The sequence below is a fragment of the Bacillus rossius genome, assembly GCF_032445375.1.
Source record: "Bacillus rossius redtenbacheri isolate Brsri chromosome 4 unlocalized genomic scaffold, Brsri_v3 Brsri_v3_scf4_1, whole genome shotgun sequence".
Taxonomy (NCBI): Eukaryota; Metazoa; Arthropoda; class Insecta; order Phasmatodea; family Bacillidae; genus Bacillus; species Bacillus rossius.
The window spans coordinates 7,560,172-7,576,785 of record NW_026962010.1 but is presented as its reverse complement, the minus strand read 5'-3'; the positions used below and the strand labels follow the sequence as shown (position 1 = coordinate 7,576,785).

Genomic DNA, 16,614 nt, shown 5'->3' with positions numbered 1-16,614 from the left:
TGGTAACTTAATTTCTCCGCATGACTAATTTTGCCTACAGAAGCTTGTGGAGCAGTGCTGAACCCTGCTAACTCTGTCACGAATCGGTATAAGGTTCACTAGCAGCAAGACACGACAGGAGGATCCCGTGGGCCTTGCGTCCCACAGACCATGCGTTTTTTGAAGCCATCCCCCCCCCCCTGCTCCCCCACTCTTTCTTCTCAGAATTGAAGCCAGGAGTGATGACCGCTTGTTAACTCTTGGGGACGGTAACCGAATTCAAGGCCATCTCAGGCTTGACAGCCGCAGATACGATTCTGGTCTTTAACGACATCTAGTGACGGCTATGGTCACTAACGCCACTCGTGGGCGTCGGCAGCGCCGACACCAGCGCTTTCGCGCGGAGGAAACGACAACCTTTCTCCCCCTTATGTCTCGGGCCGCTAGGTGGCAACACTGGTTGCTCCATATACTCCTAGCATTGACACACTTGTCGGCCACAAGTCGATTTCTTAGTGCTTCTTCTCGCCACCAAAAGATAGCGCCTCAGTCGCGCAGTCACTCCAGTAAGATTTAATATATTTTATGCCGGACACCTTCGGGTGGGCTCGGTAATTTTCGGCTCAGAGCCTAACCCCCCTCCCATTCTCTAGAGATCCCGCGCTTATTATATACTGACGATATCTCGCGCTGAAGGGACTTCAATGCGCGCCTCCTGTCTGACTGGTACCTGTTGTAGCTGCGAGCTTCGGCGAATTATTGGCATCGCATCTTGTATTATGTAGTCTTCTCAGACTATAGGGATGAAGTCCCTAACTGAAAATTTAGATTAACCAGTCAGTAGATTAGAAAAAGTAAAGAAACTTAGTATTTTTTTAATATATATATTTTTTTAATATATGAAGACTTCCGTGTCTACCGCGCATCGTGGTACGGGTTTTCCGAGACGAGACCCCCTCTCCTGAGTGCCAGGACCAACACCCTGTTTTGGTAAGTCTTGACGTCATCCCCCCTTTAATTTCCCTCTATTGGCCTTTTGCGCCATTTAAGTATACTGTCCAGAAACAGGTCTGATTCTTTGGAATTGTGACTTCTGTTTCAGACAGGGTTCCAAGTTTGGGGCCACCAAAATCCTCTGCCAGAACCTCTGGAGTCGGATCCTGAGCAGAATCCACCATCTTTAGGCCTACTACCTCAATCACCGTCTACCTACAGCCCCGGGTGATACCCGCATCATTCAATCATTTTATTTACGAACCCAGTTAAGACAGCGGACAGTTAAAGCAGTTTGAGGAGAGGAAATTCATGTGATGTTTTGCAAGGACTATATGTACAACCTGTAAAGTTAGCGATGTTAATTTCATTCATTCCTTAAAATAGGATTATTTTTTGTTAAACATTTAGGGCCGGCCCTCTCGTAAATAAAGTTAAAGAATATAATATAATAAGTGTATTTGTTAGGAATTTATGTAAGATCACTTTAAAACAAATGTTACAAAGGAAAATTTAATCTATAAAAAAAAAGAACAATGATTAATAAAATAAGGAAGTCTATAGACATAACTGTTGTTTTTATTTAATTAATCTATAATAATGATCCTTTTTCTCCCAAGTGTTCCTAGGGAGTCACTAAATTTTCTTTGTTTACTCCTAGTGTCGCCTCTGATGTTGACTTTTGATAGCTATTAATTGAGGGCCACAGTGTTATGAGTTTCCAAATCTTTTTACCTTCTTATTTAATAATTCTTTAATACACTTGGGGTATTACATTTTCCTTCGCTCCTCACTCACATCAAGGGTTATTGTCAGCAGGGGATTGTTACGTGAGAAGTCATCATTCAAATTATGGAACCGTTCTCTATCTACCCTACTAGAATATTGTAGTACCCTCCCTTCCTGCCCCAACCCCTTATACCACTCTCACGTACTTTCTCTCTTCCTCCTCTTCTCTTTTTCCTTTCCTGCACCCCTCTCCCCTACCCATTCTTCATATTGGTTATATCTTTTACCCTCCTTGCCCACTTCTTATGTTTTGTTCTTCTTCTGTGTCTACCTCCTTCTTCTCATTCTCTCCTCTCCTTCCATACCAACTTCTAATGTTTTGTTTCTCACCAGAGAATTAGGGTTCATCTTCCCCACTCCTTCAACATAGAATTATGGTATGTGTTCCTCTCTTATGCCAGGAAATTATGGCACATTGTTTTTGGCACGTTTTATCGACAGTCACATCTCACCTCTGGGAGTGAGTTGGATAATGTTCTCTTGAAATATTTGTTTAATATTTGTAAGAAATTAATACTGCAGAGAATTTGTTAATTGTAGTGGAGAGAGAAGATAATTAATTATTATGTATCTGCTCTCCACAAGCCTTCACAAGGGGAGACCAAACAGAAATGTTAATGAAATCATTATAAAACTTGGTTCATAGAAATGTGTAAACAAATTGCCTCTCATTTTTGCGTCTAGATAACCCGCCAAACATTCATGCATAATTGGTGGCATGCACAATTTTATCAGGTACAGTGTTTACCAATTAGGAGATTTGTCACTACCGCCATTATCACCATGAGAGAGTAAAATCCGTGTTGACTTGTTGAACTTAGCGGAGACCACTCCCGGATACTATCTACAATATCGTTGCTCCATAGACATCAAACCTGAAAGCACCACCACATACTCCATTACTTGCTTTCTAACAGAAGTGTTTGGTCTTTATCAACACATGATGAAAACATTCCAACATCAACTAAATTAAATGTAGTTGCTGCTCTCATTGCATTAATGATCTGTTTAGCTTTATTACATCAGTAGCATTTGGCCTATTCAATGGTTTAAGGCTCGGTTCAAAATTACTTGAAAAGAGGTACTGATATTATTTTGAAAATGTAAATTCTGTGTTTGGATTACGGACAAAATTAAATATTAAGTCTTTGCATAAGCTTGAGGAAAGTTAAGCATAGTCTTTGTGGTGCTTGCACAACTCATTGGATCTAAGTTAGTGAGCATATTATTGGTAAATATTCTTGAATCGTAACCAAAACTTAAAATTTTCTCTTTCCTAGGGAGCATTGAAGGTGAAGAGTTCTCCGTGTGACGTGTTTGATTCTGAAATGCCATCATGCGCCATGTGCCACATTCCTTACAGTGAATCCAGCATTCCATTCCGAGTCAACATGCTGAAGTGTGCAATATGCAGGTGAGGCTCACTCACGTCCGTGCATTTATTCTGTGATTTTATGTGATCACACCACAACAGTGCTTATGGTAATCTATAATTTGGACTAGGAGGAGATCTTTTTTGTTGTGCTGTGATCAAAAAAATTTTCTGTTTAATGGCACAGGATTTAACCCTGAAACATTTATAAATCACAATTAGAAAATTGTGTTAAGATTATTCATTTTTGCTAATAAATTACATTCTTTTATTGTGCTATCATGAAGGTTTTTTTTTTCATGTTAATTTTTGTCTTTATGTATATGTAAAAGTTTTTATGTTGTGCCTCCTTTTAATATTTGTATGCTGTTGGTAGGCATGTCATAAATATAGTATAAAAAAAAAGAAATGTTGATGTTATGTACATCCATTGTGGCAAAAAATAAATTTTCCTGTAAAACATTTTCGGTCAACAGAATACATTTTGTAACCAACGTTAAGACTGTAAAGCAAGTCAAAGATAGCAAACAGCTGGTTTGAGCCCGTAATACAAGGAATAATGTCCCAGCCGGCACTCGGAAAATGTAGGCTACATGATGCTCTTGTGTGGCTAATGGACGGACTCACGCACTTCCCCTCGTGTGCCATGACTGGTGATCAACCCTGACTCGTGCGACTCCAGCAGCTCACTGTTACCGACAATATGTTATCTTCTCAGGAAAATGTTTCTTTTCAAATGGATTTAAATCCATGTCAGTAGTATATCTTGGCCGGTCCGGGGACTGGTTTCTGGGCGTAGAGGCGGCGCCGGGGTCCGCCAATTGGATTATGACGTCACGGCGGTTATTTCAGATGCCCTTGACCTTCAAAATTTGTCAAAGATTACTCAAAATTTGCCCAAATTTCGCCAAAATTTACAATTAAAAAAAAGTCACTAAAAATATCAACTATTTTGAAAAATAAACATTTCCCTATTTTGAGGGGAAAATTCCTGTTTTGAGGGAAAAGTTCTTATTTTAGTCTTCAAAAATGCTAACGGTTTAAAATTTTCTAAATGTGGCTTATGAGTCCTAAAAGCGAACGGCCATGCCATGGCCGCCATTTTGAATTATGACATCACCATTTGACTTTTCGTTAAGCTACCATCTTGTAAATTGTATTGTTTATGCTAGGAAGTCAGGGAAAACTTTAAAATTATTAAAAAAAAATAATCTTTTTTTAATCCATTATCTTGGATTATGAAATCACGTCCGCCTTTTTGTTTTCGTATTCAGGAGCCTGCGATCTTGGATCCGACATATTTGTTTTTCTGCCACAGGATGCTACCATTATGTTATTTTAATTTTTACCCACAAGAGTGCAGTATTATTTATTACCAGGTCGACAATCATTTTGAAATTTATTTAGCTATAAATTACAAAATTAATTTTCAAAAAATTTACAGTCAATATACTGATAGATTCTATCAGTTCCTGTCTTTGGTTCGATACTTGATCGTAGCAAAAAAAAAAATACATAAAAATTTTATTCAATAAAAGCAGTTTAGGTTCCTAGTCTACCAGCCTTCACTGAAAATGCCATGGGCGCCATCTGGGAAATTTGTATTTATTAAGCTAGAAATTCGGGACAAGGTACAAAATTGATAAAAAAAGTCAGCACATATTAACTTATTTATTCCAACGATTAGAGTGTTTGGTTTGATCCATGCTTAAGCCAAAAAATATATAATTTTAGATAAAAAAAATTTTATTAAAAAATGTAGAAAGTCCTAAAAGATGCTTAAATTTCTCTACTAACAGCCGCCAAATAACATATTGGCCGCCATCTTGAAAATTTGCAATTATTTCGCTAGAAATTCGGAAAATATTCCAAAAATTATAAAAAACATTAGTCATTAAAATAATGATTGGCTCAATAGATTTCCATCCTTGGTTCAATTCACAGTCAGTGTTAAAGTTACTTTAGCTTAACAAAATTTAATTCTGTTTCCCATTGCATTTCGTAGAGATTATTAGTCAATTACTTTTCGAAAAATAACTCTATACAAGTTATCTGTCCGAAGAAATTAATATGTTGTCACAGTGCCTACCACGGAAGTCTAATTTTTGATACTTGGAATATTTTCCATCCAGATATTGGTCAATGCTAGGCGTTTAGACTAAGTGTATCCGAACCAAGAGGTATTTTGCGATGATACTCGAAAAACATTTAAACAGGCCATGTCCAAAGTCAGGCGATTAGATCAGACATTTCAGTACCACGAGACCAATCATGTTCTAAGTATTGACTTAACGATCCACAATCAATGAAAAGAAAGCATATTTGGAAGCACAATCATAAAAGGAAGCACAATCGAAAACACCATAAAAGAAAAGGAAGCACAATCCTCGATAAGGAAACTCATTTATAAGCACAATCAATGAAAAGGAAGCACAATCACCGAAAAGGAAACACAATCAAAAAAGGAAACAATCGGAAGCAAAATCAACGAAACGTAGGCTCAATTGAATCAGTATATGCTAAAAGAGCCTCAATCACAAAATGTTGCAAAGTGAGTTAGGCATGAAAAATGCATGTTATAGGCTAACTTTAACTATCTATGCTAAAAGGAATTAAGTCATACGCGTTGGTTAGCTAATATTAGCTAGGGAAATTCATAACGTATGCTTAGAGACAGATTTATTCGTTTTTCTCAAAACTGCGTTGCTTGGACTGAGGTCCTTTTAGTATATGCAGATTCATTTTGAAGCACAATCAACGAAAGAAAGTACAATTGGATGCACAATGAACGAAAGGTAGCACAATCAAATAACTAAGTACTATCTGATGCACAATCGACAAAGAGGAAGCACATTCACTAAAGAGGAAGTACAATATACGAAAAGTAGGCACAATAAACAAGAAGGAAGCATAATTAGGAGCACAATAACGAAAAGGAATGACAATAAAAAAGAAGCACATTTGGAAGCACAATCAACAAGGAGGAAGCACAATAAAAGAGGATGCAAATCAACGAAAAGGAAGCACAATTTAATCCACAATCAATGAAAAGGAAGTAAAATCGGGAGTGCATCAACGAAAAGGAAGCACAATTGGAAACATAATCAAATAGGAAGCACAATAAAAAACACAAACAAAAATGCAAGAACAATCAAAACAGAAAGCACAACCGGAAGCACATTCGACAAACAGGAAGCACAATCACGAAAAATACAGTACATAACGAAGCACCAATCAAAAAAAAGGAAGCTGTATTACCAGAACTCAGTATTATTTAGCAATCACATTACAAGAAATAAAACAATACATTTTTGAAATCTTAATATTTTATTTATTTTTCAATATTATACACATGCAAGTTAAACAAGTGATTATTGTATGTAGCCAGCTTCCTTCAATTTTTTAACATTGGAGGCTACTTCGTTGATTTACGAGAAGCTTCCTCTATGAACAGAACCTCCAACAATCACAGGTGATCAACCAATATGTTAGGATCTTCCCATGACATATAATCACCCTCTTCTCCTATCAATATATTCCTGGAATGTGTTTTAAATATTATTAGAACACTATCATCCCAGTGTTCATTTTAAGCTTGATCGGAATAATTTATTTTATCTTGCCTTTTCCATGGTTTTGTTCTCAGGTCCTTATCACAGCTTTTGATCTTGCAGAGCTTTAGATGCTTCATCACAGTCTTTGGTCTTGTCACCAGCTTCAGAGTCACTGTCGCCGTCATCGTAGAAGTCAGCATCTTCACCCAGATTACTGTAAGATGTAATGTTTGAATTCCACGTGATAAAAATATTTCAAATGTTGATTTAGTAATGGATATTCACTAATAAAACAGGACTCTGAATAAAATTGCTTGTCTCAGTTCAAAAAAAATTAAATGCAGGAATTTCTTTCTCATGAATAACCAGAAACACTCAGAGAATATCAGCAGTAGTCTTACCTAAAATTACCACGAGCACAGGAAAAAACTAACAAAATATTGACAGGAATAATCAGGACCACATGGAGAAAACAAAGAGAATATTTACAGGAATAATCAGGAGCAAGCGGGATAAAAACCTATAAAATAATAACAGAATAATCAGCAGCACACGGAGAAAACTAACACACTTAAGGACCTGAGAACAAAACCATGGAAAAGGCATGATAAAATAAATTATTCTGTTCGAGCTTAAAATGAAAGCTGGGACGAAAGTGATCTTAAAACAGGGTGACGATTGGTCGGGAAATTCGGGAAAACCTGGAATTACCCAGGAATATTTTGCCTCGGGAAAAATACTGGAAATACCCAGGAATTTATTTACCCCTCGGGAGATTTGCTATTCTTCCATGCTGTAATTATCGTCTAACGTTAAATTCGTTGATTATGTACATCTGCAATTGATATCGATATTGAATATATATTTAATAGCAATGGATTGTGTAATAAATATTTATTTTTAGAATAAGAGACGACATGGAGAGTCAGCTTCCACAGACGAAAGCGTGATCGGCAATCCTGACGCCATTCATGTTTACGTGTGTGACTGTGACGCTCTGAGAAACGTTTTCAGAACCTGACGCCAGAGCGCAGCAGAATTAAGATTGCTTACCGTGCGTAATTCCAATTTTCTTAAGAAGAAAATGAAGTTTAATATTATTATCGTTTGATAATTTATGGATTCAGTTTATTAAATTTTCATGCGGTATATTTTTTAATTAATTGTTGTTGGTTTTATAACAGTTAGTACTTGTTTAGGTGTAAACTTTTATCTTGTCAATAGTTGGTAACACTTCATCTAATTTACCAATATCATTTTATCTGCAATTTGCATTTGCGCGGAAAGTAACGTAATTCGGCATTTTGTTAGGATATGTTTACGTAGGCAGGCTTGGAAGTAAACTTAAATTTAATTAATTAACGTCGTTGTAACGAAAATCGTTTACGTCCTACTTTATAAGTGTATAACTGTTGAAGTAACAAATGGAAAGATCAAGCTTGGAAAAAATAACATGTCGTATGTAACTTAACCTCAATTTTTTTGTTTTACAATTGTTATTCTGTTTCATGTTGTGATGTTTTAAGTTAAGATAGTTTCTGTTCGTTAAATAATCTTCGTTACTGATATGTTAGTATCCGTTTATATTCAGTGGTGGTGGATTTTTTCAATAATGGCCAAACCAGGCCTCACAGGAAAGTCTTCCTTTCAGGAACAGTGGCTTAATGAACCTTATTTTAATGATTGCTTACATAAAGTCCAGGGTGACAAATATTCAGCCACTTGCTCTCTTTGTTCCAAAGTGTTTTCATTGTAATCAATGGGGTGGACTGCAGTTGTGAGTCATATGAAAGGAGCAAAACACACAGGATTTTCGGTCAATGCAGATTGTCTTATAGACAATATGGAAGAAGAGACCCTCGTAGTGCACAGATGTGTGTATGATGCTGTCAGCTATCTGGGTGGGAATCAGTCAGTGCCACTTACCAAGCCTATCCTCCACGCAGCACGCAAAGCACATGCTCGCTTCATAGAAGCCCAGCAGGAACGCAGAGCAGCATCATCAGCCCAGTTAGAGGAATCTCGTCGCAAACTAAGGGTTTGGCTGTGAAGGAACTGGAAGCCAAGAATGTAAAATTCTTGAAGAGGCTCGTGCTGAAGCCAGAAAAATTGATGATGAACTTGCTGGTTTAAAAAAACTGTGAAGCTATGAAATTAAGTGCTGTGCTTACTGACAACATATATCGGTGTTCTTATATTTATTTTAACCAAATTGATTGGATGTTATATTATTTTACATAATTTGAACTAATAATTTAGAGTTTTTTTAAGTTATTCCAGCGTACCTTTTTCCGAGAAAATTTAGTATTACAAAGAACGCATAGACTTAAGTATAGAAAATGAGTTAAATATTCTGGAAAAATAAAAAATTCTGGAAAACCTGGAAATACCCAGGAATTTTATTCTAGGGTTTGAGTAGTCACCCTGTAAAATATTAATAACAGACATTCCAGGAATATGTTGATACGAGAAGAGATTGATTATTGATCATGGGGAAATCCTAACATATTGGTTTATCGCCTGTGATTGTTGGTGTTTTAGGTTCGTGGAGGAAACTACTAGCACATCGACAAAGTAGCCTCCATTCTCAAAGAACTGAGGGAAGCTGGCTACATACAATAATCACTTGTTTAACTTGCATGTGTGTAATAATTAAAAATAAATAAAATATTTATATTTCAAAAATGTGTTGTTTTATTTCACGTAGTTCCGCCCCCTTTTTTTCTCCTCCATTTCTTTAGTGGCCCCCAAAGGGACTTTAACTGAGCGACTCATCTGCCCCACGTGAGAAATCATCGGACAACCTTCGTCTTCGTAGTGTGTTATACTTATACCGCTGCCTGAACTTGACCGCACTAGCACGTCTCTGGCATGCCGGACAACAGACTTCATCGTGAGGTTTAGTCACTCAACTAAGGGATGTTTCCCTCTTCTTAACTACGTTATTAAGTGTTTGTTAGTTTGTGTTAATGTGCTCTGGTTTACTGAGGTCACGTATCCATAACTGCGATCTTTTCTTACGGTGGCGTGAGCTACCACCGGATTACCCCACATTATGGTGAGTAGGACCCACTACATGTCCAAATTGCTCTATTTCTCAACCACTTCGCTGCTTCGAACTCCCCCTGTTTTTGCCCTATTTCTTGTCTCTGTGCAAACTTTTGTTTGACAGTGGGGCCCCAGTGATGGGTCGTAACCACATGACTCGGCACTGAGTACCAGTTCCAGCCTCCAGAGTTTCCCGAGGGCAGTCTTTGCCAAGATCGTCCCTGCTTCCACCACCCTGTGCTCGCGTGCAGAGAAGTTAGAAGGAAATAAAATTTAATAATTTAAGCGTAAACTTCTCAAATCGACGAATATCGGTCTTGGACCAGTTACCAAATTCAATGCCCAAAGATAATTCCTCTCGAGAGACTAAATGCCAACCAACTTGTATACTTTTCGATCATAGATATAGTTATTGTTCTTATTAAAAAATTAATGTTAAATTAACAAGAAACATGTTTAACATTATAAGTAAAGTTACTATTTAAGGTTTGCGCGGTGGGCCAGCGTCCCATGATGATCAATTTTAATTTCAGTTTAATTGTTTGAATCATTGTGTATGTAATTTTCATTTCAGTTTTCAACTTGTCATAACCTCGTGTGCAACTGAAATGATAACCCAAAAAAGAGTATAAAATGTGATAAATCTGGCATTATATAAAAAAAAAAAAAGTTTTTTCCCTATGAAATGACAAATCAGTAAACACATTCCATGGTGTTTTTATTTCATTCTAAGATCCACCTTTTCACTCATTTTGCTTTGTGGGAGTAAATCCTGAATTATTTGTGATCCTTCAATGCTCCAACTCTTTTTTTTACATATTTATTATTTGCATTTAGTACGTTTCCCGGCCCTTTTCTTAAGTACTTAAAGAAGTACTGTTGAAGGAGCACAGAAAAGGGTTTCGTAAGGAACTATTCATTTTGAATGCGGATGGTGGCAATTTTAGTAGAACTTTCTAACCACCTTACGAATATTGTCACCTTGTGCAAAAACTGTAGAGAGAATGTTCGGTGCACAAATAGTTTCCATGGGATAGGGTGGGATGGTGGCCTATTCGTCTATGCTTCCATACCTGACATCTCTCTCACCTTTGCACATGGTACGGCATGTATGGCAGGCACCGAGCAAAAAGGTGAGTGAATGAGTTGATGCAGGCATAATGTTCACTTTGTGGATGTGCAAATAGAGTGGGGTGTCCAACATTGAAAACACTACATAAAACATAATTGTAATATCACATTTCATGCTATTGCACAAACAAGTTTAGTGAATCAGCATTAACACACTTTGCGGACACAGGTAGTTACTGAAAGCTACGCATCGTTTATTCGTGATCTTCCCTCTACCGTCCAGCAGATTTCGGTTGATGTATGCGCGGGTGAGAGGAGGCAGAGCGGTTATGATGACTGCTCTGGCAAAGTGCCCGAGGTCACCCCACCTTGCTCCCCTCTGTTAGCGCTGCGTGAGGGGAAGGAGCCGGCAGGCCATTGCAGAGGGCGCCACCAGATGGACAGCAATTTCGCCGGTGCAGACGTTTACATCCAGTATCGCCACTGAGAATTTCCAGAAGTGACATGGCTGTCAAACTGCAAGAATCAATGCCAGGAGGTCTGGGGCCCATCCAACTAGCGAGTTCCTTGAAATCCGACGATTTATACTCCACTTAAAAGTAGGTTGAATAAGGCAATTTTTCTGGGTATTGGTGGGGTCAGAAGAGTGTAAATGTGGATACAAGGCAACTCTATCCATTAGACTGACATCGAATGTAATTTTTATACTTTTTGAAATGAGTGTTATAGCGCCCGTGAAGCAGTAAGTGACGTCCACGTGATGGCTGTGGCAGGCGCGGCAAGGTCCCGGACGTGCTGTTCACCACCATCGAGGCCCCGGAGAGCGTACCGGCCTCGGGCCGGGGCTGCCTGCTGCAGGCCTACGTGTGCCGTCCCAAGGCCTACTGCCGGGGCGAGCTCAACGCCAAGGAGATCTCGGACGGCCTGCCCTTCCTGGAGTACGAGCTGCACCGCCTGCTCATCAACAAGCTCCGCGTCAAGGGCATGAACGCCATATTCGGGCTCAAGGTACACGTGCATGTCTCCAGTTCCTTGTACAGATGATACAGTAGCAATGCCATGGATACCGTCTCCAGTTTATTTATGTCTCTCTCAATCTCTCTCTCTCTCTCTCTGTGTGTTTGTGTTTGTGTTTGTGTTTGTTTAGTTATTGTTTGTTGCAGCGAGCTAGTTTAGTCTGTGTCCGTCCTCAAATGCAAAGATGAATTTTTGCTGTTGTGAATTTTTAAGTAAAATATCAGGTTTATTTGTAAGATGGCATGATATAAAATGTATTTTGATCGTGGGTGGGTGTTGTGCCGCCAATACTGATTTTCGGCACAATTTTTAAATTTGAATTTTAAATTATCTTCTTAACAGTCATTTTATAGTTTGAATTTAATTTTGTTCAGCCCACTGTAACCTCCCACTTAATTTTTGTTCGACTAGTTTCTCGAGTTGTTTCCAGAGCAGTATTTGAGAATTTGCAGATTCCTTTGCGAGGCTAGCATCTGGCCTCGTCTTTTCCCGCCCCAGTGCATGACCGGCGATTGAAATTCACCCCTCCTGTCGTGACCAGGACCACTTGTGCCTGCTGCTTCTCAGGGCAGCCCGTTTCTCAGAGCTCGCCTGAGGTGAGTACTTGTAGTCATGCCCCATCCTAATGTTCCAGGGCTCTCAAGCATCTATAGGAGCTTAGGGTAAGACATTTCTCACGAGCTAGCACCCCTCTCCCTTCTTTTCCACAAATCACCGCCCAGAGCATTGACCGGTGCTTAACCCCTGCCAGCGATGGCCTGGACACTGGTGTTTGAATGTACCGACTCTGACCTCTAGTGGCAGAGTTACTACTTCCCTGGGTTTTCGAGTTTTGCTCAACACACCTGCCCTCAAGCGACCCACACAACAAACGTTCACTTGTCTTTCACTTCCGAGCCACCAGAGCGCTCCACCAGTCTCCTCCATAAGCCCCATGCTTTTGAAGTCGCCTTCGAGATGTGCGAGTCGACTTCGTCTCTGTTTCGGCCACTCCCCAGTAGATAACGCTGCGATCAGGCATCTAATTCTCGATGCCTGTATTTCTCAATCCCTCCTTCCAAAGCGAAGCACCAAATTTAATTAAGTGACACAGGTGCCATTCTAGGGACTTCTTGATGTGATTCCCAACTGACTGCATCGTTCTCGGCCATACCTCAGCTAGATTCGACTTCACTACTTCAACTAAGATGTAGTCACCTAGTTTAGGGATTTTTTTCCCAAATCTTGTTTTTTAGTTAACTTTTGTAAACAGTCACTCAGGGTTATAGTTAATAGTTTGTTAATTATTTTGTAATTATGAGTGCTTCCGCATCCATCGCGCTAGTTTTTCAGGCTCATTGGCGAGTTATCTCCTGAGTCCAGGATCAACACCCTGTTTCTGTGAGTTGTCGACACCCTTTTTCTTCTCCGCTTATTCCCTTTTCTTTGCGGGCATTTGTGCCTATTTACAACTGTCTGCGAACCAGGTTTAATTCTTTTGGATTTGGCTTGTTCGCATACAGGGTCCAAGAACCGGTATCCAATAATCGGTATCCAAGAACTGGAGCCGAGATTGTGGCCAAATGGCGTTCATGGCATCAAAATAAATAACCACTTCAAATCCACCAACTACGAACTTTTAACTTCCAAATTCTCCACGACGACTCAGGACCTTTTTTGTTCTGTAACACCAATAGCGGACCATTTCAGCAAGAATTAGGATGTTAGCAAGTTGAGCTAAAATGCAAAATTTTAATACCGCCACATTTTTATAATTACTTATCTAAAAAACAAATGAGTGTGCAAATTCTATATGTTAACATATTGTTTTTTTTAAATTATGTCTCAAATGAATTTTTTAAATTATTTTCGGGCCGGCCCTATTATAAATTTATTCTGTTATGAACATAACGCCTGTTAATCTCTTGTTGTAACACTTCAGACATATGAATTAAAATAAATAAATTTTGTATAGATGAAACTGCATTTTTTTATTTATTAATATAAAGTTACCGATCCATAGTCTCCACAGTGTTTACAGGGAGGCATTATCTTTTTCTTTGTTTGGCTTTTAGTTTCACCTCTGAGGTACTAAGTTTTGTTTGCCTGACCCCCGTTTTTAATCCCAGCCACTTTCAAGGTAAATTATTATTATATTTGATATAATTATAAAATCATTTTATTATCTTATTTATTTTTATTTTATTTACTAAATTAAGGCCATAACAAGTGGTAGCAAGATAAAATTATTATAATTTCATTATTATATTTCTGTAAAAATTGTATAGACGGTAAGGGCATAACAGTGTTGTTTTATAGTTTTAAAGGCAACTGCAATAACCATGTTTTAAAATTTAAAGAGTTATAGTGTTTCCCCACTTCTCAATTCTACATAAAAAAAAATACTTGGCTACAATGTGTGGTACTGCCTCGGTGACTGGGATAATCCTGGTCATTGTGTTCACAAATACCCCATACAAAATTTATTACAATAAAAAAAAAAGTAAAAAGTTAATAACTGAAAACAAGTTGTCTAGGAAAAATACAAGCACAGAACAGTGTGAAGGCTGGAGGCAATTACAACATCCCGAGGCAGGCGTGCAAGTTCAGCCCAGCGACCCTGCCTGGAGACCAGCTTCAGGCGACGGCCGTCTGAGTGGGCGGTCACACCACGAGCAAGGAGCGGAAACTGAGATGTGCTTGTGGTTCCAGGTGCAGGTGCAAGTGGGGGAGAGGATGATGATTGGTCTGGCCACTGGCACGGCTGTGTTCCTGTGCCCCCTCCCCGCCCCGCCCGTCCCCAAGATATCCGCCGGCAACCTCTGGACCGATGACAGGAAGCTGTCGGAGATGCAGAAGAGATTGTTGGACACGGTCAAAAAGAACAGAGATATGTACCAGCTAAAATCTATTACGGTATGTCATGTCTCATACGTTCAGTAAAATCTCGATTTTATTTGGTCATTTAAAGCAGTTGTCTTCAATTTTTGTTTGTTGAAATACGGGAAAAATATAAATAATTTAAAAAAATTAATAAATAGACAATTACTTTTGTTACATTTATGATTTATGTTAGTTGTAGGTGTTCCTATAAGATTTGCAAATGCTGTACTGCTCACTATTGCATGTTCCCAAACAAGCTTGTCATGCAGCCAGAGTGGTTGTCAGTGGCTATCAGTCGCTGTCAGTGGTTGCCAGTGGTTGTCAGTGGTTGTAATGTGAGGTCCTGCAGTTGTCTCAATGTCCTCTCTGTGAGATCTACGAGTTGTCACTCACATAGTTCATGGCGTTTACTCCCTGCTTTACTGTTCGTCGTCCATTTCCCAATGCTACATTCAAACATGCACGCACGTATGAATGTACGTCCTATGCATGATGCTCGTCCAACATTCCCACATGCTATGTTCCCATATGTTAAATCTTGTACTCTGCTTGAGTGCCCATCAACCATTCCTTAAATGTTATTTTTACACACGTACATTTTTTTCCTCTGCTTCATGCTCGTCAACTACCTATACCCTAATGTTACCTTTTCATCTTTACACAGTTGTTTTCTGCTACAATGTTCGTCAAACATTCCCCAGTGCTACGTTCACATACGTACACTCATATCCTTTGCTTATGTGCTCGTCAACTATTCTCCAATGCTATGTTTACACATTTACTCTCTTGTCCTCTGCTTCAGTGCTCGTTAATAATTCTCCAATGCTACATATACACACGTTTTATTTTTGTGAGTTAAATGTTTTTTAATACATACAACACTTTTGTTGTTTACTTGCAAACAACATCAGATGTATGCATAAAAAATATTTGTCATTACAGAATATTTTCTTTCTCAGCCATGCATTCCGCTCTCACAGCTGTTAAAATTTTCCAGCTAACCCATTATCTTGTTTGTATATTTGATGACATTTGTCCAGCAGATTTCTCAGCAAAGTTTATGCTAATATTTTTACATAAAACATTTATTATTATTTTATTTAATGCAAATTAAAATTCATAATACAATTTGCTTTCTGTTGTAGATTATTTTTTATGTGGAAATATTTTGTTAATGTTCCTAAATTATGGTAGGATAAATTGAACAACTGAATGTTACGGATTTATTTGCTTAAAAACTTTTGGATTGCTGCCATCTTGAAATTGACGGACTGAATATAATTTTATAAGTATATGGTTAAGTATCTCAAAAAGAGGGGAAGTACTATTTCAGAATGTATGTAAGTATGTCATAAATAATTATTGTTTATTTGAAATTTATGACATTTATCATATTCTTTCTGCCATCTTGGAATCGAGTGCCCCAATCTCGAAGGTCTCTCTTTTCGTTACAGTGATATAACCATTTATGCCCCACCCCAAATTTTGCATTTTTAATTATGGTACAACCTTCCACCATTTGGAATTATGTATATTCCACCATTTTTAATTATGATTTAATATTCATAATGTTTTTCTATGTAAGGTTTTTTGAATTGCGCCATTTTGAATTATGATTTAATGCCAGCTATTGAAGAGGCCCAGAGAACCTCTTCGTTTATTAGGCCTAAACGTCACTCCTCACACCTACCCCCCCGCACACCTCTTCCCCTCCCTCCTTTCCACTCCTGGGGCTGTGACGCAGCGTTTCTTTTCCCCTTCTCCCCGCGCTGCGATGGTGGCGCCTCCAGTGGCAAGTCGATGTGCGACCGAGGCTCATCACCTTTAGCTCTCGTTGGGGTCGGTCGTGCGTTCGGTGGTGGTCGTCCACTCTCTCGTCTGGTCGGTAATGTATTTGGATGTTTTGATTGTCCGCGAGGAGACCGTGGA

At 38.7% G+C, this 16,614-nt stretch overlaps 1 protein-coding gene across 9 annotated transcripts in view; it reads left to right on the top strand.

Moving 5' to 3' along the window:
- LOC134541697 (C2 domain-containing protein 5) overlaps positions 1-16,614 on the top strand; it is a 163,678-nt gene that overhangs the window by 50,059 nt on the left and 97,005 nt on the right. For 4 of the 9 annotated variants that reach the window (XM_063385334.1, XM_063385335.1, XM_063385339.1 and 1 more), the window contains exons 9-11: positions 3,042-3,175; positions 11,580-11,814; positions 14,515-14,718. In XM_063385334.1, the coding sequence (XP_063241404.1) occupies positions 3,042-3,175; positions 11,580-11,814; positions 14,515-14,718 (573 nt within the window). Of the gene's footprint in view, positions 1-3,041; positions 3,176-11,579; positions 11,815-12,293; positions 12,420-14,514; positions 14,719-16,614 lie in introns of all 9 variants that reach the window. The other 5 variants (XM_063385333.1, XM_063385330.1, XM_063385329.1 and 2 more) reach the window with 3 other exon arrangements.